This window comes from Maylandia zebra, linkage group LG10 (genome assembly GCF_041146795.1).
Source record: "Maylandia zebra isolate NMK-2024a linkage group LG10, Mzebra_GT3a, whole genome shotgun sequence".
Taxonomy (NCBI): domain Eukaryota; kingdom Metazoa; phylum Chordata; class Actinopteri; order Cichliformes; family Cichlidae; genus Maylandia; species Maylandia zebra.
In genome coordinates this window covers 9,337,160-9,363,736 of record NC_135176.1, presented here as the reverse complement: position 1 = coordinate 9,363,736, position 26,577 = coordinate 9,337,160, and the positions used below count along the sequence as shown (strand labels likewise).

At 38.8% G+C, this 26,577-nt stretch overlaps 1 protein-coding gene across 2 annotated transcripts in view; it reads right to left on the bottom strand.

Moving 5' to 3' along the window:
* Nucleotides 1–876: 876 nt before the first annotated feature.
* Nucleotides 877–26,577, bottom strand: part of LOC101482153 (seizure protein 6 homolog) — a 92,849-nt gene continuing 67,148 nt past the window's right edge. Inside the window, exons 5-17 of one of the 2 annotated variants that reach the window (XM_004557362.3) lie at nucleotides 18,807–18,992; nucleotides 17,699–17,867; nucleotides 17,056–17,222; nucleotides 16,771–16,965; nucleotides 15,838–15,976; nucleotides 6,841–7,037; nucleotides 5,835–6,029; nucleotides 5,159–5,350; nucleotides 4,777–4,971; nucleotides 4,545–4,583; nucleotides 4,332–4,440; nucleotides 4,151–4,247; nucleotides 877–3,013 (exon numbers count right to left, since the gene is read on the bottom strand). In XM_004557362.3, coding sequence (XP_004557419.1) covers nucleotides 2,987–3,013; nucleotides 4,151–4,247; nucleotides 4,332–4,440; nucleotides 4,545–4,583; nucleotides 4,777–4,971; nucleotides 5,159–5,350; nucleotides 5,835–6,029; nucleotides 6,841–7,037; nucleotides 15,838–15,976; nucleotides 16,771–16,965; nucleotides 17,056–17,222; nucleotides 17,699–17,867; nucleotides 18,807–18,992 — 1,907 coding nt within the window. In that variant the 3' untranslated portion in view covers nucleotides 877–2,986. Of the gene's footprint in view, nucleotides 4,248–4,331; nucleotides 4,441–4,544; nucleotides 4,584–4,776; nucleotides 4,972–5,158; nucleotides 5,351–5,834; nucleotides 6,030–6,840; nucleotides 7,038–15,837; nucleotides 15,977–16,770; nucleotides 16,966–17,055; nucleotides 17,223–17,698; nucleotides 17,868–18,806; nucleotides 18,993–26,577 lie in introns of both variants that reach the window. The other variant, XM_004557361.3, reaches the window with a different exon arrangement.

Here is a 26,577-nt window from a genome sequence, read left to right as displayed (position 1 = left end):
TTTTCTCAGTACCTTCCTTCTTCTTTTTCTTCTTTTTCTTGTCCCTGACAGCAGACACTGCGTTGTTCTGTCAATGATTAACGTGTAAAGTAAAGACAACAACATAATGCATGAGTAGATCCCTGTTCTGGCCCTCTTCCTCAGACTGCACAGGCAATTTACATTTTAATGGCTCAAGCTGCTCCATGTCCCCAGCATCAGAGTGAAAGCTCAGCTGAAATCATGGGTGACTGCTTCCAAATGATTTACTGAGAACAGGAAAAAAAGAAAGAAAGAACAAAAAAACAACAGGTTCTTATGCACATAAGCACAAAAACACAAAATCTTGACATGGTTATAAATCTTCTGGATTGAAGCACATGTTTATTTTATTAGATACATTTAACCATCATTCAATCAAAATAGAGGATCATAGTCTAAGAATAATCTGACATGATAGAAAAACCACCAGGAATTGCGCAGATAAGATAAGATAAAAAAAAAGGTCAAACGTAGATTATATTGAGCAGAAATACTTTATGTCTTTACTGTGTGAGTGATCAAATATACACAGGGAATTGACGTTTTTAGCAGGCATTTCATTTGTTTAACTAGTATATCAAAAAGCCCCAAATATCAGGTAACCCCCTCATGTATTTTAAAAGAAATATAGTCTCATTCCCTCTGATAGTTTAGAATAAACAAAATGCTTGTATTTTAGATATAACTGCATTATATTGTTTACTCATTACTATTGTTGCTACTTATTTAAAGTGGGCTCTTCCTATTTTTTTGTTAAACAACATAACCGACATATAATGTTACGTGTCTGCCCTGTTATTATATCAGGTAAGGACTTCTTTATGAGTTTAAAACACAAGTTTAGTCATTAATGAGTCAGTGACAATACTTATGTAACAATTTAATTTATTTTTTTGAGAGGGTTATAGATAGTTAAAGATGAAGCAGTTTCCTGTATGTGGTCACAGCAGTTGTGATACTGAAAGAAAGATTTGTTAGAACAGAAAGGATTTGCACAAAGGAGATGAGATCTATCTACAAAATTGAACACAGGCAGATGCACCACAACATGACCCCAAGTAAACAACCATCTGTTGCACAGGGATTTATTTTGCACACTGCAGGATTTCAATTGTTTTGTAAAGCAGTGACTCAGTGACATGGATCAGGATGTGAGCTGATTACTGTATGCACTCACTAGATTTTGAGGATTGTTGTCCTAGGATGCTAATGATGTGGTGCAACTACACTTTGTAACATACACAAATTAGCTAGCTGATGTTTATCCTTTAAGGCAGACTTTACAGTGTGATAGGAGAAGAGCGGTATGCATAGCTAATGGTTCCTGAATGAAAACATGTATTTGAGAAATCCTCTGAGGCCGTATGCAGTCAGAACTACACAAATGCTCATAGTAATATATCCAGGATCATTTCTTAAATCCCTTAATCATGAACATTAAGATAGAAATGAATCATAAGTGAAAGTAAATGAATCTTGAATGAATCTTTCATGTACCTGTTATTTTCACATGTGATGACTCAGGTTATAGTCAGTCGTGAGGCACTCATATTGGACAGGCAGTCTATTTACAGATAGCAGACTCATACAAAGTGAAGCAAGTAATAATGGCAATTATTTTTTTCAAAGTCTGTTGGGTGGATGGGGCCTTTGTATCCAACAGAGCTGAACAATCAAAGCCAGATTTCCTCCAATCTCTAATTGCCACTGACTCGAGGCGATAAAAAGGACTCGAAAACATTCAATCACTGACAGTCATCAACAATTTACTTTAGAAAAATATCACCATGATGTCCCACAGATTAACCGATTTGACTGTGGAGAGAAAGACATATTTACAGTAATACACAAAATAGGTAAAATGGGGAGGAAAAAAGAAAAAAAAAGAATATTGGAGTAAAAGATGACTAGTGCAGAGATGGTCCAAAGAAATTGAGTAATTCTTACTTGTGCTCTAAATGGAACACTCTTAACCTTTTTCATTCATCCTGTACAGATCAGACAAGGCAATCTGCTTAAAAATAATAATAATAATTTTAAAAAAACCCAGGAAATTATTGAGGGTGGTACAGCTTGTGAAGTGCATATATGCTCCTCCTTATAATACAGCTGTTAATTATTACAGCAAATCTCTTTTCTAATAGATGTTATTACCATTCTGATTCAATGTTGTCAAAATGAGCAGTGCGAGCTTAGATGAAAGCAAGTAGTTAGATGATGTATAAAGTGTTGGTGATCAGTCCTGGACATTTTATTAAACTGAACATAAGAAAATACAGGCTGCAATGGCAATGATACAGTAAAAAAAAAAAAAGCCTATGAAATGTTTGTTAGGTGGGCAGCTATGGATTGCCACTACATGTTTTTTTTTTTCAAATACCACTGCTAAAGCTTTTACCAAAAAAAAAAAAAAGTCTATCATCAGCTTATGGTCATTTTAACTTTTCTTCTGATGAAAGTGAGTAAACAATTGTCACTTATAAACAGTAAAGCAGGGTGCTGATAAAGACAATACTAAAAAGAAGTTTGACAAGTCTGCATATGACATACATAGATGTTATAGCCACACATAAAATTGTTGTTCAATAACAGCACAACATTGTGAACTTCACTGAAATGCAGTGATAGACAAAGCATCTTCAAGGGGATATTTCTTTTTTATTAAGTAGCCTATCTGTTATCCATTATTTAGGTATAGACAAACATGATTTAGCATTTCATTCTCAATATGTTACATATTTCATGACAGACCGACAATGTCTTTCCAAATTCTCACCAACCAGTGGTTCTTAAGAGAAAAAAAAATCTTCAGACAAAAAGTGAGTAAGTGGCAGGATCGAGATAAAGTCAAAAACAGATCGTTGAACGGTCGGGGTACTGGAGTAAGATGAGATCTCAGAATCAGAAGGAGACCTCACCTCATAGTTGTTCTGCAGTACAGCCAAACTGGACATAATGACAGGATTTAGTATCTAGAATGAGTCTGCCAGTGCTGAAGGAGCAAAGAAGAGAGAATAGAGTCATAGAATTACTATTGTCACAACAGCCTATGCATATATTATGTACCTTGTGTACCTTTTGACTTATGAATCAGCTGGTAACTATACCCTCAAGAAGACTGAGAATATGTATAAAAACTAAATATCTATTTTAAATAAAAATAGCCATTTATGTAATTCTAGGTTCTTCTCACTACAAAGGTTAAAGTACACTTTATAGGTATATGCTAGTTTAAGGCTAATTAACGTCACAGCACAAGTTCATTTGCTAGATTTCATTTGCTAGATTTTACAGCAAACTGTACCTTTATACACACACGGGGACTGCAGCATATAGCATGATAAACATACAACTATATCATTTCCAAAAGAAATTGTGATGCTGTGTAAAATGTAAATCAAAACAAAACAGAGTGATTTCCAAATAATTTTAAAAGCCATATTTAAATGAAACCTGTACAGAGGCAACATGTAAAGTGTTGAAAATTAAAGGCCTCCTTTGTACTGTGGTGTTAGATTTGTAGATGCAGTAACAATAATGGCTTTTGAAAGTGTTCCTGAACGTGTGAATGGATTTCTGCTACAGAACCATTTTAAAGCAATGCTTTCTGGGTGGTTGACAATAGCATGATGTTATTATGCAGTATTGGAAATACATGTTGGTAAATTACATTTAAATGTTCTTTATCTATACTGTCTCTCACATTGAAGCATTTCTTAATCTCGCTAAAACACTCTTTTAAAAAAAGAATTTAATTTGTTTTTGTATTTAGTCTACTGTTGCCCCCAAATCAGCGTTACACAGCACCACAACTTTTAGGGAAAAGTTGGGTAAAAGTTACCACTATGAGCTCTAACATAGCACTCTCACTTCTCTGAGAGGATAGAATGGAAATCCAGGATGCAAATGAGATGTGACATCAGAGTAAAGTGAGGAAAAATGTTCCTATCTCACAGCTCAGACCACTAGCTCTCAGTGATGAGTGACATGATGACGAAAGGTGTGAGGGCGCCCTCTGCTGGTGAGACATGAGATGACGATGGGATGACATCCGGATGGGAAAAGATCAGGACAGCACGCTGGTGTTCTGTGAATCCACGTCTTGCATGCTCATGACATCTGTACTTACTCCACTCTCATATATGGGGTTGTCGAAAGCAGACTCTTCTGTCATGTTGTCATACGGTGGCGAGGACATTGGCATTCTGATAGACTTTCCCTGGAGTCTGAGCAAAGAGTACAGAAACAGGAAACATCATGTAAAGCCTTTATTACAAGGGAAACGCATAAAATTTTGAGTCATTACTTACTTTGCAAAGTAGATGTAAATCCCAAGGACAATCACCAAGATGACTGCAGTTGGAATAAATACTGCAAGGGCAATGTTGGTTCCTTCTGTGCCATAATTTGTATTAACAACTTGAAGAAGAAAAAAAAAAGGACATAACATGTAATTACCCCTGTGAATGATTGTCAACAAATAAATATCAATCAATTCTGCAAGGTACTGAAATATGACTTACCATCTAGTCTGCGTTCATTTACATAATGTGTCGAGGACGCTACCAAGAAATAATTGCAGTTTAATGAGTATGTAGACCATATTTATGCAATGTGAATCACAGTGCATGCTTTATTTTTATGGCCAAAAGAATCAAAAGAACCTGCATTTGTAAACAGCACTTAAAACTGTTGAGATTCTGCTTTACTTTTTGTATATTTTGACTGTATTTAAAAGCTTGTTACGTGGTTTACCTCTGCAGGCAGGAGGAGTGCTATTCCACTGTGACGGGTGTCCAGGAACACAGTATATGGTGGCATAACCCTGCAGCTCATAGCCGGGGTGGCAGGAGAAAGTCAGCATCTCTCCTGCTTGATAAAAAGCCTTTTCAGAGCTCTGCATGCTGGTGGAAGCTGCACCGGGATTCCTGCATGGCTCATACTTTTCAGCTGAGGAGCAGTACAATATATTTGATTAGGACTATTATTATTTTCATGCACCTTTGTACAGTAAAAACAGTGACACATTGTAATTTTTGCCTTTTACTCATAATTGCTTAGCTGCACATCGCTGACAGTGTGGGCGTGCATAATTGCATGTCTGCGAATCTATGCTATTCTGACTGAGGGAACTTACGGACACATTTGGGCAGTCTCTCGTTCCACTTGGGCATAGCTGAATCACGGTTGTAGCAGGTTAGAAGGCTGGAGCCTGACAGGATGTAGCCTTTGTTACAGATGAACTGTACAGTCGATCCAACAGCAAAGCGACTGCCTGTGATCACTTTACGACTGTGCTGCACATTCCCGGGGTCCTGGCATGTCATCACTGGTGCAACACCAAAAACAAGTGATGATAATTAGTTATTACTGCCACCGGTGCTGGTACAGGAGTGATAAAAAGTATAATTAACAAGGAAAAATATTCAATTTGATATTGTTTTGATTTTTTTTTTCTTGGGTAACTGGAAAAACCTTATGAGGGGCAATTACATATATGCACATTACATTGAATTTGTTGTGCAAAGGAAGTGCACCGGCTGCACTAAATATTGTTCCCTAAATGTCATATTGTTAACTATTTGCCACATGACAATGCATCCTCATGTTATGTATTAAAGTTGAACAGTCACAGAATAACACAGTTACATCAAACTAACTAATTAACCAGGTATTATGGTAACAAGACTATAATTAGCCATGTTATCATAATATTTAAGCAAAAAGGTCTGAGACTTGGACCAATGATGGCGTATTCTAACTCCCAAGGTGGACTAAAGAGAAACTACAAAGTTTTATATGCTTCCTCTCACCTTCCTCGCATTTTGGCACATCACCGCTCCAACTGAGATCCCACTGACACATGAGGATCTCAGAGCCAACCAGTGTGTATCCTGGGTAGCACTGGTAGGTGACCACAGTGCCGTGTATGAGATCAGGATGCGACATGCTCTTCCAGCCGTTGGTGATCTCCGGCAGCTCTGAGCAGGTGTCATTCCTTGGCACCTCTGTTGGCGTTGGCGCCATTGGTGTCATGCAGCGCAGATATGGGAGGGAAGAGACAGGTTGTTAAAAAAGGATTTGCAAAGATTGTGAGGACAATGTGTTACTGAGGATATATAAATATTCTCCTAATAATCCATTTTCTTGTATAACAAACATTTTTTTTATTGTTTAGAGCAGATCTAGATCTAAAAGGAATAATGAGGATCCTCAAGGAAAACGCCGAGCATTAATATGCAACCCCCACTGCAGGGAATAAATACGACTGCAGATTTTTTGCTTTCTTTGTGCTCTAAACAGAAACTGTTTGGGAAGAAAATGTAAATAGAGGCTTGTGATGTTTCCTAGGAGGAGCGCAGCATGTGGTTTGGCACCAGTCAATCTGTGCCTCCCTAACTGCAGCATACATGGCGGGGAACACAAAGAGTTAGGTAAAACCAGCTGATGTTGAAGTGAACACTTTTATTATGTTTCGTGTTTGTTGTTATTTAATCCTGTGCACCTGGGATAAGCCAGAAGACAGATAGACAAAGGCACAGCAAGAGTGGGGAACAAAGAGACAGGGGAACAAATACACCTTTCTTTTTTTTTCCTGTTCCCTAAATGATGATGTGTTAGGTTCCAGATATGAGTAACATTTTACATTCCACATTTGTTTCCATTTGTGGTCCCTTGCTTGTGGTACTTTTACAGTAAAAAGTATACAATATATGTAATCCCAAGAAAATTAGAAGAATGTATGCCTTATATTAAAAGCATGTAATATTAGTGTTTTGGTTTTTTTTAAGAGGGAATGAAACTAAACCACCGTCTTACCAAAGAAGTGAACTACAAAGCCATTGTTGTAGCCGTAGATGTTAGTGGCAGGATCAGACTGAAACTGAATAGTGACATCAGCCATGGAGGTATAGAGCTTGAAATGTGGTCGCGTGCCACTGTATTGGCCCAGGATGTTGGCAGTCAGGTCATCACCATCATAGAAGGTCAGCAGGTCATTCTTCCCCAAATGGAGACTAGGATTGACATCACAAAAAAAAGGAGTTACTTTTTGTTTGTTTTCCCCTTAGTAACTTTGCAGATTCAGACAGAGTTCCCTGGCTCTGAGGTGTATTTGCTGAGTGATAGGTTTGTAGCATAAACCTATTCGCTGGAACGTTCAAGACAATTTACTACACAGCAAAAGCAAGACACAAGTAGGCAAAGTTCTTTGTGTTACTCATGCATGCGTGAGGCCTGCCTGGAGCCAAGTGTCGTTCCACCCACTTGACCTCTGTCAGACTCTCAGCCAGGTTCCCTGTAACACTCCTTTTATTGTGGTTATATGAATATGCATAGGTTCATACACACAAAGAGTACCTTGCCTGTGCGTTGTGTAAGTATGTGTGTGTGTGTGGGGGGGGGGTCAGAGTGTGACCCCATAAACAACTTCCCTAAACCTGCTGGCCTGGAAGTCCAGCAGTTCATCTAAACAAAAGGCACTTAGACTAAAACTGACATAGCTATGTTTATCCTACCATAAAACAATAAAACAAGGTACGACCTCTCCCATGCTCCCAGGGTGTGGGTGTGAATGCCAGAGCACTCTGGAATGCACAGGAAGTCTTTGCAGACTCCTAAGGATCACACATCCTATCACTACACAATCGATTATACACCTCTAAGCATATATGGTTAAATATTTCTAAGCATAAATGACAATCAACAATATAAACCTGACACTGAGTGTTGTGCACAGAGCTTCAGTTGGTAAATGTGTTCTGTCTCCCTTTACGCTGATGAAAGCACAAGCTGATGATACTAGACAGTGTCAGCAGTCCTTGGAAAATTGCAATTTTGTTTATATTAGATGCATCTGATGCAATGTAAACATTAAATTATTCATGATTCATGTCTGTCTGACGCCCCCCAACACCCCACCCCGCATCCCATGAATATATACTGATGTGCATATATGGGTATTTGAGCATATCATCAAAATAATCCAAAGGAATTACTTTTTGAATAGTCCTACCGGCCTTTTACAAAAACCTGCCATACAAGCAAAAACGGAATTATAGAAGAACTACAGAAACAGGTAGAAAAAATAACAGATAATAAATAATGAATAAATACGTATGAATTCAGTTGTACATGTTTTGTGTTGTGTTTGTGATGTTAATGTGTGATAGAGTATACGGTAGTCAAGTTACAGTTTGGCGGATTTTTCGCTGTTACTGATTAACATAAAAATGCATTAACCTTTTTCCATTTGGAAAATTCATATGTCTTTGTAATCACATCAGCATCAATCAGACACAGAGTATGAAGAATACTGGGGGGAAGAAATGTAGTCATATAAGCTGTAGAGGACAAGAAAATGGTTGCTCTTACCCGTGACTAAATTTGGTGTCGAAATAGCAGTGCAGCTAGTTTTTACGACTTAACTTGATTGTGTTAATAATCACTGAACTGTACCATTTAAAAAATTAAGAATAAAAATAGCACAATGCCTTCAATCACATGCTTCATGGGAGCCCAGCAGTGGTGTCTTTACAGCCGTCTCCAATGCAAACTGCACATCACTGTTTACTGTGCCAGATCAAGTGACAAAACAAGGGCACAAAGTGTGGTGAGAAAACAGTGCTCAGAGTACAAGTTTCAAATTACTATGCCTCAAAAATGTGCAGTTTCTGTAGCTGCTGTATGTAATTTCGGCTTGTTCTTAAATGGTGTGTCTTTGTCTTTTCTACATGTATTTGTCTGAGCAATAGATTTACAGTAACACTGTAGAGATATCCATATTGTTAAGATATCCAATTCTGAGTCAAGCTCATCTATAAGAAAAGCGACTGTTGTGTAACAACTGTCCGAACACAAATGAGTAAGAATATGTTACAAATAAATAATAATAATAAGCTCTGAGATAATATGCTATTCTCAAATGTTTAAAAAAAATCTCATTAATGAGCTGATTATTAATACTGACAAAAAAACTTTCAAGCAAACATATGCCAACACTCTAAAAAAATAAATAAAAAATATCTCAGCAGCACAATGCTGCGTATAAAGAGCACAGATGTGTAATAAATATTTAATGTTAAAAGATGAATGAAAACTAAAGTAATAAATTACAGCTTTTATAGCATTTTTGTGCTACTTTATGTTTGTGAATGTTTCAAGTATCTCATGCTCAACCAGATTTGATATATGTGACTGACGCACACATGAGCCATTGAAACGACATGACAGGATTTTTTTAAATCGCATGCTGAGGACAGACAAAATGCAACTACCAGCTGACTTGCTGTTATGATCCCCAAATTTGCTTACTGTATCTTTTAGCTTCTGGATTATGTTCTTGATTGAGTTTTTGGCTCCAGTTTTGCATTATTTTATATGATGACCTCAGTTTTATGATATTACTGAGTCATAGTTTTGTGGTCACTATAGTGGTCCTTAAGATTTGAAGCAAAAACATATACTGTGATTGTGCTCACCTTTGTTCAAATTCAAATTATATCACCCAAATTAAATACTGTTTTATCCAATAAATTACTTGAAATTGTCAAACATGCCAACACTGTCACTAAAACCTGCTGTAAATATTGCCACTGCCTGCTATTAGCCTGATATCAGTCTGTAACTGAATGCTATCTGTTTCTGATAATAAAGCAATTAAATGATGAATTGTCAAAAATCGCATACCTGTTGCTGTTTACATAAACAGAAATCCACATTTGCACCTATTCAACCATGTGTTGTTCTATAGGAATATAAACCAAATGTAACCGGCTGGCAGGCAGTTGAGTCGAGTCCTATCTTGTTGGTAACCAGTTTGCATTTATAAATTAGTTGCGAACTAATTTATAGTTGCAAACTGTTGACAATCTCTCTGAGAGTGATTGAAGTTAGTCCAAGTCAGACTATGATGTTTGCAGAAAGGTTGCCTCCTATCTGTGCAACTGCCTTGTGATCTTAAGTTGTCATGATGTGCAACACTCAAGTTCTGGGCAGACATTCAGTCACCACAAGCTGCAGTAGGTTGGAGAATGTTTAAAAAATTCAATGCAATCACCAAGGAGCCGAGGATTTTATGTAGATGGAATAAGGTTGGTGTTTAATTTTCATTCGTCTGACTGAGCTATTAGCTTTCTTACCTTGCTCTGTATTAGGAGCAAACTTTGTCAAGTATGTCCAGTGTTTGATGGTAATTTGGCTGAGCCGATTTAATGTAAGTTTGCTCAGCTAATGTTATCTCAAGATGGTGGTGCATTTGATGAGCCATCTTGTTCATAGTATCCCCAGAGGTTTTTTTTAAATCAATATTTAATAAAATACCAATATTTGGTGTCCCTGTATAGATATAATTTTGCCACACAAAATACTGCAATTTTATGTTGTATCAATTTTTTCCCCCAGCCCTATTATATTCTTTATATACAGTCCTTATGCATAGTCCTGTCTCCACTTTGGTTTGTCAGAGCATCTGTTGTTCCTTTTCGATGTTCAGACCCAGTTTATACTCTTATTACCATCGTCGTGGTGATTGTTTTTGGATATATGTTTTGTTCCCTTTTGGAATATGTTTGGCCATTTTCAAAACAGCCAAATAAAAAGGGTTGATCTTTGCTTATTTTTGGCTTGCCCGAGTTAACATTGGGGTCCTGTCCACATCCTCACTGACAATTTCAGCTTTTTTGGGACAAACACTGTAATAGGAGATAAGGCCATGTTATCTGTGATTGACGGCGTTTCATAATAAAGGGAAACAAATGACCTCTCTTCTACTCTGTCTTTTACCCAGAACCTCCCCACAGAATTCCTCTGAGAGCAAACAAACTGCTGTTAAAATCAGACTAGGAATAAATCTTGAATATTTTATGTTGACTAACAGTATAAACAAAAAGCAGATCTAATTAGCCCCACGAGGTTTGCTTCTGTGAAAAATAATGCAAAATAAAATTTTAACACAATATGGCCAGAATGATGGGTAGATCTTTTTTTTTTTTTTTTGAAGAAATCTGGACAGGGTTTTCCTCCTGGACACAAATAATGAATGTGGGCTGCATGAATTTGGGTGGCAATGTACTCCCTCTGGTTAGCTGGAACACTATGAGGGCAATTTACACCTCCGTGTTCTCTGACAATCGACCACTGTGGATTGAAGTGACAGGAATGACAAAGCCAATTTTCACTTCCAAATCTCCATGATAATACTCTATGGAAATACAGACCTGGTGCCTTCTATGAGGGCATCTACAGGATAGGCAAATAACTTTTTTGACCTTAAACTTTCTTCTTTCTCATAAATCTATTTGAGGAATACCATGAATTCTGCATACACTGCATGGAATCTTCATTTCTGTTTGAGCTCTTCTTCACCTTTGGGTCATAAAAGCTATCAGTCTTCTCTGCTCTCATGGATTTCCTCCCAGAGTGATGTAGATCTGTCATTTGGTATTAATACTGTGTGATTACATCCAGTTTCTGCATTCTCATCACAAATATATACCAACACCCACTGATCCCTTTTGCCACATACTATAAAATGTTGCCAATGTACTGGCTGTTCTTTGTCTCTTGTTTTTTTTTTAATGAAGCTAGTTTCTAATTTTACTACTTTCACTGTGATTGATTTTCCTGTTTTTTCCTACTACGGTGGTTTATCAGCACCACAGCCCATATTCTTTGACACTAATGATGTATAGTGAGCTCCATCTCAGCCGTGTTGATCTTTGCCCCCTTTGTGCAAACCAGTGCATCTGAGAAATCTTTCCTCACAGTTTTGGCAGTGATTTGGTCTTTAAAGTGTTTTAATCAAAATATATTTATCAGTGCCATAGCTGACGTTCTGATAAACAATTAGGTGCACAACTTTGCCTTTCAGCGTCATTAGGTCCCCTCGAGATCTTAGATATCATGTTCAACACTGTTGTAATATCCAAAAACAATCAGTATTGTAGTGGGCACCATCAGCGGATAACTTTTCCACTTGATGCACTGAAACCACTCACGTCTGGCTTCCTAAATAGCCCCCTCAGTCACGCTAGCTCGTCAAGAACCTTGCGGTCAACCTTGGTTTTAAATTGCCCTACTGACCTCATCTGTTCTCTAACCTTTCTACCTGAAGTTTATTAAAAAATCCCAGTGACACCACAGAAGACTGCCAAACGCAAGATGCCTCCAGTCCAAACATCCACAGCACAGTAAGTCACTGCAGGCTACTCGGCCACACACCGCACCAATCTGGCAGTCACTGCACCCAAATGTCATCCCACATGGCTCCTTTCTTAAAAGATGGCCCCCAAGTCATGAAAAGCCAGTCCTGTCCTGGTTTGAAAACTGGTAACTAATCTTAGAAATATGTTGTCCCTGAGTCATTTGCTCTGTATCCATGATTTCATAATTCTTTTCAATTTTCGAAAGATATTGTGTTTCTGGGAATACAGCAACAACATCTGAGATCTTTGTTGGTAAACAACAGTCACGAACTACTACTGGCCACAAACAAAGACGGGTGAGAATGCAAGACAGACTTAAAAAAAGATTATTTATTTGACTAAATTTAGTCAGATCTTACTTGACTGAACATTTCCCTCACCAGCTTGGCACAGGCATTTGCAAAGTTCCAAGGTCTGCTTGAAAAACAATTTCTGAAAACTCCTCTGCATACCAATGCCACCGGCTCAGTTCTGCAGATGAGGGAATGACAGTTGTTTTCTACAAGCCTGTAGGCATTCTGTCACCTTCACTGACCAGTCAAGTTTAAAGAACACAGCAAATCTCTATTAACTCTAACAGAATGGAAATAGCTCACGGTACCATACTTTCAAAAGCAACCTTCTAACATCTTTTTCATACATATTTGACATTTAAATTGTTCTGCTCAGTTCAAATAACATAAAAAATAGGCACCTACATAATCACAGCATAAGCTGACGTCCAGGTTGCATGTCATGTATAGAGTCACCACAAGAGGACTCTAAAAACCAGTAAGTTCAAGCTGCAAAGTCTCCAGTCCTGCTCACTAAACTGAAACATTAGCACTGTTAAAGAGACTTTGTGATCATTTTGTCTGGTGAAACACACTTCCAGATACAATATGCTCAATGCTAAAGCACACGCGGACCACTTACCTAGCTATATTCCACAGGTGGGGATATCAGCTGTAACCCCTTGTGTCTGGCTCTTGCTGGAGCCATGCTCCATGCTAATTAGCAAGGAGTCGGCCCTCCTGTTTGGCCTAAATTAATTAATCAGTCCTCATTATGCACATTGCTCCTCTGTAATTGCCAGCACTGGCACAGTGATGAATGATAACACAGAAAACATTCTCATTACTGCAGAAAAGTGTGTGCCCACCCTTATAATGAGACGACTCTTATCCACAAGAGCCTTTTGTCACTTTAACATGCTAAACGCATGCACACAAACACACGTTGATGCAAATTACATGTTGGCCGAGCCTAAAGGAATGCTTTTTCTCAAGCAGAGTGGACCAGACTTGAAGGTAATGGTGGGGTCCGCAGGGATCAGACAAGCTGTGGGTTTCAAGTGCCAGGAAAGCTACACATGACCAACCCTGAGATAAACTAAAGCCGGCCACACCACCATTAATTTACAGTGAACAGTCTCATGTGGCCAGGATTAAAAGAAATTTGAGCATGGTGCAATTTAAAAAGAGGGCACTGAATGAAAATCAGTTTACCTCTAATCAAACTTGTTTACTTCTGCGTGATAAAAAAAATAAAAAATCCTCTCTGATCTTTATTTTATTACCCTAGGTGCACTGGTTGACTTTTAATAACAGAGATTAATCACTGGGTCTTAATCTCTATCTAAAGATCACAGTGGCATGCAGGGTCACATAAAGCTCAGTGCTGTGTTCAGACATTGTTTTGTATTGGTCTCCTCTAATGCTTTTATTCCCTTTTGATCTGCGGCTCATATTTGAGTGACGGCTCATATCTCAGTGCCGGACAGATATAGTTTGGGAAATGATGCGTATTTAGACCACGCAGCAGCATACAAAACTGGGCATGAGCAGAAATAATCCCCGCCCACACAAATGTTCAGTACGACACAGCTGGGCGATATTAATCTGTATCTTTATGCTTAGTTCAGCAACTTTTAAAAGATGAATGAGCATTGCAGTGGAACACAGTATTTGTTACTATATCTACTGTTGTTCTAGTGTACATTAAATATGAACAGGTTAGTTTATTTTTATCAGTATATTTTACACTCTCTAGTTTAGTCAAGTCCCAGTTTATAGCAACAGAACCACTCCTGAGTACAGTACTGGTTGTAGATTGTGACCACCTCACTCTGATAACAAAGTAGCACAATTCAGATACACAGATATAAGAATGCCATATGATGACTATGCCTAGACTTAATCATTTTCAGTGGTGGAGCTTTCTTCACCAGGAACTCAGAGCCACATTCTTGGCTTTATTATGTTTCACATTGTGTTACTGCCTGATTAAAAACATATGTAAAACAAATTCCACATAAGAAAAAATCTAAATTTAAATAGCTCAAATAATAAAATGCTGAGCAACTGACCAAACGTCAGTTATACCGCTACCGACTTAATGCACGGGATGTACAATAATGAATTGAAGATGGTGCATTAGTGCTGAATGTTAAACTAGCGAGCACTGTTCCCTATGCATCCACAAAAGTGACCATGAATGTCTTAACTGAAATGATGGAGTGATTTAAATCAGTGAAAAAGCTTCATGATTGCCGCCTCTGGCTGCTGTTCACTATGGTAGATTTGTAGTAATGATGGTGATTTGATTTGTTCTGGAGGTTGTCTATTAAGGACAGCTTGCAATCTGTCTGTACAGCCTCAGACTTCATTTCATAATTATGTCCTAATTTTATTACACTGTTCAGAAAGAATTATGAATATGGGAAATATGAAAAGTGAAGGGAACAAATTCATGCACGCATGCACAATTGACCACTCTGACCAACAGCTAGCAATTGCCACTGGTTGAGATTTGTCAGCGACTTTTTTTTTTTTACAACCTCAGGCAGTATTCCCATTGGTTTATTTTTAACCTCTCTGTGCCCTCTTGTTTGCAAGTGCTTCAGGCAACAACAGGAATCACTTATGATGTAGTTTTGGTGCTTACGATAGGCTGCATGTGCAAGGCAATATTGTGGAAATCATTCAACCAAAGCAAAGGGATAAATCCATAAAAGATAACAAGACAGTGGCACAAGATATATAATTTTGCGGAGTTTTTTGTTTTTGAGAAAGGCTCCACGTACCATAAAGAAAAGGTTGTGCGATTATTTTCACTTCAGTTAAGATCAATTACTAGTGTAGACTGAAACAAAATGTGTGTGCATTCAGGGGACATTTGTGCATGAGTGATTGGTGAAGGTGAAACAGTGTGCCTGGATTTTGTGTGCGCATCTGTCTGTTTTGACATCTCTGTGCATTTGTGCTGAATTACAGTTGGGTAGGCTGAATAAGTGGCTCAGAGTAGTTGACTGCCAGAGCAGATTCATTTCAAAGCCAACTCTGAGGCAGACACCAGGGAAGTGAGAACAGGAAGGCTTACTGGCTAATCTGGTCAGAGAGCGAGCTGGAAGCAACACAGAATTCTTAATGTAGGGGATGTTGAAAAAAAAATCTAATTAGTGACTGCAACCACAGAAACACTTTCCTGTTCGCATTTTGTAGTGTGTCTGCGTAGATGAGACAAAGGGTGGGAAAATAACCAAGAGGGGTGTGTGTGTTTATATCTGGAGCCTGACATCCTCTCTGACCTCCCTGAGTGATTTCTAGTCTTACACCTGGGTGCAGTCTCTTACACTTGGATGTCAAGCATGATCCGCTTGTCCTCTTCCACATGGATACCCCAGATGCAGTCCTGCCCCTTGTCGTAAGCCTCGGGCCAATTAGGAGACAACACAACACCAGCAGAGTCTGTGATCTCCCCGCTGCACACAGCTGCAACACACAAACAGTACAGGCTGAAAAAACCAATTGTAAAAGATTTGAAGATACAGGAAAGTAAGATGCAAATTAGAAATCAATTCACTCAAAATATATGTTGGTACATAGATAATTTTGTCTAGCTAGATTATGCCCGTGATCTTAGTGCTTAATAAAATACAGCTGAAATCAGGTGCTGTGCAAGCATCTTGGTGTGATCCTCGCAAAACTGCAAACTGACACTGAACCACTTGGTGACCATGACCCATACGAGCAGAAATTAAATTTTCTTATAGCTAGCTTTACTGGAGAGCTTTTCAATTTCACTCTGTTGCAGAATAACCATGACGGCTTTAAAGACCAAGACTAAGGTCAGCATGTCATGTTTGTGTGTATGTGCATGTGGGAGGAGTGAAACAGAGAGGGGAAGGGAAGGGCTCAGGGTTGGGCCGCTATTAAATGTGATGCGTCGCCTGTGAACTGTGGCAGTTCTCATCTTAGGCCAGCTATTGTGCGCCTTTAATCTCGAGCACTTCGAAAATCTGCCCTGCGAGCGCACATTTCAAAGTAAATCGTTGTTACAGTTTTGAGAGAAAATTTATCACGGATCAGAGGAAAGCAGCTTAGGAAGATATAGTTAACTGTCACTGGTATTTAATATTAGAAAAACTAACTCCTGCAGTGATCAAGCAGACAATGAAAGCTTCGGGTCCTCGGGTCAATCTGATATTGCTCCAAGTTCTTCTCCAGTGGAAGCACTTTTATTTTATTTTTTTTATGCCCTGCAATCATGACATCTGTTAACTCACCCCTACAAGCTGGCTCGGTCTCATTCCACTGAGGGTTTTGTGCATCCACACACTCAATCACCACAGAGCCTTGCTCCAGTGTGTAGCCAGGGTCACATGAGAATTCGACCACTGCGCCCACACTGTAGGTGGAATCGCTGCTGCTGAAGTTCCCGTACTTCACAAAGGGCTCGTAGCACATCCCTTTCGCAAAAGCTGCAGACAGAGTGTATGACATTGAACATAAGTGACAAGGATGGTGCAAGATATTATTAGCAAACTCTGCATTCTGCCTCATCAGCTTGCCTTCGTATCTTATGGCTGCGCCGGTGGAGGTCATCGTCCCGTCTGTGGTGAACTCCACAAACAGATAACGTCCGGTACTGAGCACTCCCTCATTTGGCAAGTATTCAACTTCATAGGAGTCATACACAGGGGGAGAGTCTATGTTGTTGCCATTTTTTATTAGCAACCTAAAAAAAGAAAACAGGGAGAGAGCGCTGATGGGATTAAAATAGATGTTAAAGAAAGAAATTACAAGGTACCCGAGACCTGCTCATTGTTCCAGCTGCAGCTGTAATAACTTTGTGATAACATTCTACACCTTGTAATGAGGTGAATGGGCATGCATGACAATTGCCATATGGATCAGTGGTTACAGAAGGATACATAATGCAATTGCAGTCTCCTACCTCTCACTACCTTCTGGTCCCCTCAATTCATTTGCCTGACAGAGCACACTTAAAGGATTATCATGATAAAAGGTCCTTTCAAATTCATCTGTCACTCCCTAAAGATTTTGGTCATTTATAGCCCTCGAGAATTTTAATCCTCCATCTGCAGGAATACTGTTATTCAGAGTTCAAAGCTCGACGCAACTCACATTTCCACACTATGCTCACATTTATTCTCAATGTGTGTTTTGATTTTAACAGCATACATAAACTACCTGTCATCATCTTCTGCCAAAGCCACCTTTTCAAAGTGAACGTGAAGCCGGTGGGCTTCAGGTGCCTCCAGAACCCAGTGGCAGGTCAGATTGTTGCTGTAGTTGCCAGGAAAACCAGGAGAGACGATGCGCCCATATGTGGCATTTTTTATCATTCCCCCACAGGATGCTGTATGAAAAGAAAAAGAAAAGAAAAGAAAAGAAAAAAGGACAAAGAGTAGGAAGTAAAAACTTGATGAAAAAAAAGTAATGATTCGAACTGTGGTAGGGGGATTTTGGAGAAAAGTCCCTGTCTGAGCACAGATTGCATCGATATGCAGTGGACTGTGGCTGAGCTACACCAGGCGGCTCTCCTGGGTCTAAGAGTGCCTGATTGTTTGTGAAGGTAAAAGCAAAACAGCGGCAGTAACACTATCAGTTTAGAACAGCTGCAGGCAGGCGCGGTGAAAGGCTGGAACTAGCAGATGAGTTTTTACCAGCAGGAGAAGGAGAGTCATGTGGCCCAGTTCTAATTAAGGCAGCCAGGTCCAATGGCCTTATTTTGCCCCGTCTCCAAAGAACAGCTCCCTGTGTTGCTAATCACATGCAAACACGCTCATTTGCCCTCCGAGTGTGACTCAGTAGGAGACAACACGGTGAAAGGCTCTGTTAATCAAAATCACCTGTTCTCTCAGAGAAAGCTGAAGAGAAACAGGCTTGTGTCTTTAAAATTGCGAGTTTCACTTTGCAAATTATTTTCCTTAACTCTTTTTTCTTTTAACTCTCAAATATAAGAATAATTAAGTAATTATTAAAATTAATAGCAATACTTAGATGTTTGCTTTGAAAGCCTGGCAGTCAATGTTAACTACTTGAACATATTCACACTCACTGTCAGGCAACGAGCCTGAAGGTAATTTAGTTTACAAAGCAAAATTAAATATCAAACCAAATCACCCAACATTCCAATTAAGCTGAAGGGATAAGCCCATAACCCACTGTTATAGCGTTTAGATTTCATTTAGTTTAATTACATTCTTTGCAGTTTTATTGTTAGAGTATCAGTTGGGTGGGTGGGGGGATCTTGTTGCCCTGAAACTTGCCTATCCAGAAAACGAATTTGCCTTACCGACACATCGGGGTTCTTTTCCACTCCAGTAAGGCGTGGTTGCATTACGACAGGTGAGCATTTTTGGACCCTGCAACTTGTATCCAGTGAAACAATTGAAATAGGCTTCTCCGCCGGGATGCAGGTGCGTCACTGAAACCTCTCCACCAGCAGGCTCTTTGGGGAATGCACAACTCAGCACAAAGGCTGCAGAGGAAGGAGTCAAAAATAGAGGGAAAGGGAAATGAAAGTGCTCTTATGAATACATTATAATTTGATAATTTTTGTTGCAATGTATCGATTTATAAAGTTCAGTATGTTATACAGTAGTGATAGGAAAGAGAGACAGAGAGACAAAGCATGTTTATACTATAACACCAGTAATTGCATTTTAATGTAACTGATTTCACCATTAGCAGCTGTGAAATCACAGCACAAATAACTAAATGCATCATTTTGGGAAAGGACATGCTTGGTCTAAGTTATTTTTATTTATTTATTTTAATTTAGCATTTAGAAAAATCATTTTCCAGGGTTTTTCAGCCTTTTATTTGTCTGAGCACAATCCAGTCCTGGACCAAACTGCCAACAATGTTAACTGGCTGCACAACATAATCCTCTATGTTCTGCATTGTGTATTCATTGTTGACCAAGTTGTCTCTCCTCCAAACCACTGCTGAAGACCCATAAATATTTAAATCCAAAATGATTGTGAATTTGTGCAAATGAATCTGTCTCTGTCTTCCTGTTTCTCTTCAACATGCAATTAAAGAAGTTATTAGAACCAGCCTTCAGATTTGTTTATATACACTACATCTTTTAATTGTAGTTTACCAGTACAAACAGTATGCAAATGTACAGAGACATGTTCTTGGCACTAGAGTAATTATCATCACTGTGTGGTTTGGTGTATAGTTGCTGCAGATACTTTGACAAATGGATGCATGGTTGGTTGGATGAACATCATAGTGGGTCTGTAACGTTAGGCTGAGGAATAGCCTCTATAGTGGTTGTCAAAGAGTTGCGATTGCAGCGGGGTAAGATCAATGTTCCCAGACTTGCTATGCATTGTTGTCCTGTTCCCTTTTTAAATAAATGGTGTAGGACGGCATGGAGTTCACTTTGATAATGAAGTAAGCTAACCAAGTCTTTAATGGAAGCTATTAAACAACCTTCTCTTCCTGTCTAATAACCACACTGTTCTACCTCATTAGTGTAGGCACTTTAATGGCCAGACTAAAACTTTTAAACTTCTGGAAATGTGTGAACAACAGAATATAATTGGACGCACTATGGCTTGTGCTACAATAACAGTGTGATTGTGAGACTGCAGAAGTACAGAAAGCTAGAAGCCTTGTATAACATGCTTTAGCTTAATGGAGCGGATGCAAAAGCTAAACAAATGCTAACAGGCAACGATAACAAAGCAAAGGGCAGCTGGTAGTCATGTGTTTGTTAAAACTGTCTTGCTGAAATCATATTTGCAGCCTTAAAGTCTTAAATTACAGCACAATGGCCAAAATTAATAATAATGATAATATATGGTAAAGGTAGCTTGCTCACAGTTAAGTGAATTGTATAACACTCATAATTTTAATATATATTTGCATGATTTCACAAATGGCTACGTAACATCAAAAAAGTACGTTTACATCAAGAAATGGGTTTATCTTCAATATATCGAGTCTAATTTGGTTCAAATACAAAAAAGCACAGATACAGGATCCTCAATAAAAGAGCTACAAGACTGGCATCTTAACATGGTGTGTTTAGTACTAGAGCAGTAGCCACATGTATAAAGCAATAGCACACACTTCATAGACAGGGTTGTTGGCCCACCTCCACAAAAGCAGGGCAAGTGGAGGTTAAACAGTGCAAACAGATTAGACAATATGCAGCAGGTTGGATTTGAAGCGCTTTCATTTCAACCAAGTCATTTGGACATGAAAAAACATCACTTTAGTGATGTTTTCTACCATTACCTTGAAGCTAAATTGTCTATTCAAAAAAAAAAAGTCATTCTATCAATCTTTGAACTTGAACTCGAGGGAAAACAGCCCTAAATGCATAACGGCCATAAAGGTTTGTGAAACTACTGACTTATGTGTTTCTTTTACACAAGCCACTGGTTTCTACCATAATGAAACCGGCCTTTGCGTTGCAGTAAATCAGTGAGCCACAGGGACGAGGTACACTGCCCCTGGGTCATCCATTCCATTCATAGTTTATCACTAGCTCCAATGAACCTAGTTATTGCCATTATCATAGCAGCATTTACATCCCTATTGAGCATGCAGTGGGAGAGCCAGAGGCAAAAATTGTGGAGCCAATTCCTGAAGTATTAAATTACGTGCTGCCTCCATTCCAGTAGATGTGGTGCTGGGCCATAAAGTCTGATTGTTTCACCATTAGAAATAATAGATCCACAGTGCAGACAGCCAGGAAGATTAGCTGATGGTGCTGTAGAGCCACAGGAAACAGATGTGAAGCGTATGTCTTTAGTTATTGTTTTCTTGTAGTGGGGAGGAAATAGTCATAGTCATAGTAATACTCATGTAAACCCACAGTAGTACAGTACATGCATAAGCTAGTTGCAAAAGTATCATTAGAATATTCAAATTCTCTCATTAAAATATTGTTTATTACCTTTTAAATACCACAGATTTACTGTACGATTGTGGTAAAAAATAATGCAGACTCTCACCCAGGGAAAACTCAAACTCTGATGAACAAAAAGACATAAATATTACACTGGCTCAGTATTTTTTTTTTAACAAAAGTGATGCCAAAATGCAGAGGCAGTGTAGGTGACAAACTGAGTACACCCAACAACTGAATAGCTTGTAGAGTCATCTTTATCACCAACTACTTGATGTAACCATTTTCTGAATGACTTTATCAGTCTCTCACTTTGTTGTGGAGGAATTGGCCCACTGTCTTTTACAACATTGCTTCAGTACATCGAGGTTTGTGGGCATTTGTTGCGTTGCGTAGGATCATTGTCCTGTTACGTCACAGGATTTAAGCCAAGTTTTAAATGCTAGATAGATGACTCTAGAATATGTTGGTTTATAGCCAAACATCTCCACTTTGGTCTCGTTTGCCTGAAGGACATTATTCCAGAAATTTTGTGATTGTTCAGATGCAGCTTTGCAGTCCTATGCCATGTTACCATGGTCTTTTAGAGAAAAGAGGCTTTCTGCTGGCAAGCCTTCCAAACAAGTCATGTTCAGTCTTTTGTAATTATGCTTTCATGACCTTTGGCATTTAACTCCTGCTAACAGAGGCCTATTGAGTCTGAGATGTAGCTGAGCAGATCCTTAAAGTTGCGAGGTGGACCCTCTTGTTTGTCCAGCAAATCCCACAGGTGCGTAACTTGATTGAGAACTAGGGAATTTGGCGGTCAAAATCTCAGACTCATTGCTGTGCTGAACCATTTTTTGTTCTTGGCAGGGCACAATATCCTGCTGAAAGAGGCCACACCCATCAAGGAGTACCTTTTCCATGATAGGGTGTACATGGTCTACAACAGTGGGTAGGCAGGTGGCACGTGTTAAAGTAACATCCATGTGGATGACCCAAGGTTTACTAGGTTTACTAGCAGAACGTTACTCAGAGCATCACACTGCCTCCACTGACTTCTTCCCATAGTGCATCCAGGTGTCAGGGGTTCCCAAGGTAATGTGATTCATCAGACTAGGCCACCTTCTTCCATTGCTCCATAGTCAAGCTCTGATGGTAAATGGTAAATGGCCTGTATTTGTATAGTGCTTTACTAGTCCCTAAGGACCCCAAAGCGCTTTACACATCCAGTCACCCACCCATTCACACACTGGTGATGGCAAGCTACTAAGCTTGTAGCCACAACCACCCTGGGGCGCACTGACAGAGGCGAGGCTGCCGGACACTGGCGCCACCGGGCCCTCTGACCACCACCAGTAGGCAACGGGTCAAGTGTCTTGCCCAAGGGCACAACGGTCGAGACTGTCGGAGCCGGGGCTCGAACCGGCAACCTTCCGATTACAAGGCGAACTCCCAACTCTCGAGCCACGATCGCCCCATGATGATCAAGTTCCCATTTGTTGACACTGTCAACAGCGGACTGGGATCAGCGTTGACTGGTTTGCAGCTATTCAGCCCCGTACACAACAAATTGGGATGCACTTCTGTCAGTATTCTGACACCTTTCTATCAGAACTAGCATTAAGTTTTTCAGCAGTTTCAACTACTACTTATGTTAGATCGGATCATGTTGTATTCCATGACCCTATCAGTACCCAGGACCTGGTTCACCACTGTTCCTTCTTTGGACCACTTTTGAGTTCGTCTAGCCCTCACAATTTAGCCCTTTTCAGACTTAAATACTTACACTCACCCATTTTTCCTGTTCCTAACACATTAACCTTGAGGACAAAATATTCACTTGCTCCCTAATATATCCCACTCACTAACAGGTGACATGATGAAGCGATAATCAGTGTTACTTTTGTCAGTGCTCATAATGCTATGCCTGATCGGCAGATATTACAATGGATGATGTCAAAATGAAGCGTTCCTGAAAAAAATGCCACACTATATGGAATAAAATGTCACTTTAGTAAATATTAAAAATAGAAGAGGAAAAGTAGCTCAAAACACTTCTGGATTTTTACACTGTACCTTGTCGCAAGCAATATATAACCATAAGGAACATGGGCACATGCCAATTGTCTTTTTTTTTTTTTTTTGTCTTTTATTTTATTTTTATTTTTGTCAGTATTACAAAAAAACATTCTTGCCATTCTTTCCTCACTCACTCTCTCTTTTATTCTCTTTCTCTGTGCACAAGCTGTGGATTTGTACTGTCTTTATTGAATATAAAGTATGCTTTTTATTTTGCTTCCTGCCCTTTCACACCTACATGTTGGCACAAAAAACAAACTTGAATTTCAAATGTGGAACTCTAAATGTGTATTTGGGATCCAATAATGAGTTCCCCGTTCTGCCGTCCTCTATCGACATTTACTTAAGATCAACCTTCGAAAACATTTAAAGAAAGTAAACATTTCCCAAAAGAACGCCTGATGCGACACCTGCATGCACTCACACATTCCTTCCATTAATGAGCCTCATTCAGCTGTATGCACATTTTTCATCTGCCTGAGTACTTCAAATTGAGAATGCTGCTCTTCAACCAATGATGGACAAATGTTGTTGACTAGGGCACAATAGATGAGCTGAGGAAGCTAGTAATAGTCAGTTACCCACAGTGTATTTGGCCAAACAAATAAAATGCATTTCAATTTAGCTCTAATAAACGCTTACACTCCTGTATGCGTTGCCTGAATCCCTTCAGGTGGAGAGCTGGAATAGGATCAAAAATGGCAGCAGATAATGAAATGAGGTGACAGAAAACACAACACAGATAATGAATGTAGTGTAGATTGTTATTATATATAATGGCACGATATTTGGAAAATATTATCCATTGTGTGTTACACTGACATTTAGAGTAAAATGTGCAAGAAGCGAAGATTCCATGGCAATGATTAGTCATCTTTATAGTCAGTTATTGGTTTAATATACAGATATAACATCAGTCGCTCGGCTTGTAGGCGACATGTGGGAGAGTGTGGCTGTCAATATATATCTAAGCCACATGACCTGGCTGTGCATCAAAGCATTACCTTTTATAGAAACATCAATAGTGTTGTCTCTGGTAAAGTGCCTCACTTGTACAAAGCCAGACGATAGTTCCGCAGTGATATAGCCTATTGATATTTATGTGGTTTGGTTAAAGCCTCAATCGAAATGGCCATTTACTCAATAAAGGCTATTAAAAAGCAATAACTTTGAACTAGAGACAAGAATCTTATCAATGCTACTTAGAACAGGTGGCATGTGCTGGATTGCTACCAGCGGCAGGGGTCCTCTGACCACATCTCTTGTCGTTGCAGGTTTTAAGTTAAAAACAATGAATAATTACTGTGAAACACCGCTGCCATCAGCAGCATGGATTACTTCATACAGCTAAAAACTCCTAGCTCACCATACAATTATTATATCATCATCATCTCAATGCTAAGAGGTTGTAAATAATTTCAATCAAACATTTTGGAATCAAATAAGGCTTTGACAGTATTACATTTAATATTACAGACATTACATCGGTATTATATTTAATTCAGACAAAATTCTTTATGTATGTTATAGATATAAAATAGCCGAAAGGTGGGCTTTACTTTTACTCATCAGCAGTAAGTTTTCAGAAAGCAGGGATGGGTTTGGGATAAAATAAGTCATAATCCTTACTTGCACTGTAGTATGCAATTTCATTTTTAAAACTTAAATTTAAACCGATTCTTCTCATTGAAAGAGCAAGATCATAAATTTTTCACATTGTTATTTTATATTAAACAGCAATGCCTTACTGAAAAATTAAATTGTTTTCAGTTTAATCCTACAGAGACTAGATGCCTGAATTTGAAAAAAAAATTGTATTGGTGGGTGCTTATTTCGTTGTGTGCATTTTTTTTTTTAATTGACCCAACTCCTTTATTATTAATACCAAAACTGTACACTAATCAGCCCCAGCATTAAAACCTCTAACGTCATATAGCGTTCCCTGTTGTGCCTCCAAAGCAGCTCTAACTCACTGCAGCATGGTAATGAAACCTACGCTGGCATCATGCAGAGTCTGGCACACAGCACTGGCAGAAGCTCTTTTGCGTTCTGTGGGTTTGTGGGCCGGAATCTCCATGGATTTGGGCTTGATCCACAGCATGTCGTTGATGCTCATTCAGATTGCTCAATCACATCAGATCATATTCACTTCATCTGTCACCGGGTTTCATGTAATGGCTAATCTGTGCATTAGAAAAAGTAAAAGAAAAATCCCTAACTGTAAGTATTTTTTCGGATTTTTCCTTTTTTAACAAAATCAGTTTTTAAGGAGAATATTTGAACAATCGAGACATACATTCTCTTAAGATGATATTATTAACTATACTTTCAATTCTAGATAAGATCACAAACATATGTGGGGGTATTGAGAAAAAGACGCTGATAAGAACATATGAGGAGAGTGGTAAGCCCCTCTTCATTCCCACACTTTATGTTCTCTTAACATAAACAGTAAAAAACACTTTAAGTTATTTTCCAAGTGTCAAACTGCTCTTGTTATAGACAGATACATCAGTCTGCCATCACAAGCTCGTGCTGTAGCAAATATTAATTACAGACGAGCTGAGATGCGTCTCTCCACAGTTCTATCTGCTTCTCCACGCTTGTCCAATTACATTTCTCACAGTCCATTGTAAAGGACAAGAAGATACCCCACTTGCAAAGCAGAAGAACACAAATTGAAATATCTTCCGTGACTCCGATATGTCTAATCTTCATGAAATCTGCTCCTGCTATTTTTCTCATTAATGTAGCTGAATTTGTTCCATCAACTTTCAAACCAAACAGGTTTTTAGACGGACAAGGCTGCATGTGTGATCATTTTTTTGATACATTGTTGGCAAAGAAGTATAACACGGAAGCCTATTATGTTAAATTGTTTTCATAGTGGGCAGGAATTTTGGGAAAAAATGCCCTGCTAATGTTAAAACTGAGAAGCACAGCAAAATGTTGACTTATTTTGGTGCAATATAGGATAATATAGAAATTAATTGTTTGTTTTTTACAGCAAATACAGCATGCATAATTTCAATGCCAAGGTGGAGGTATGCTATTCACTTAAGGATGTCCTGTATATTATAGAGTACATTATGTATTCAATGTTATTTTTTGTACTTTTGCATTTGCATTG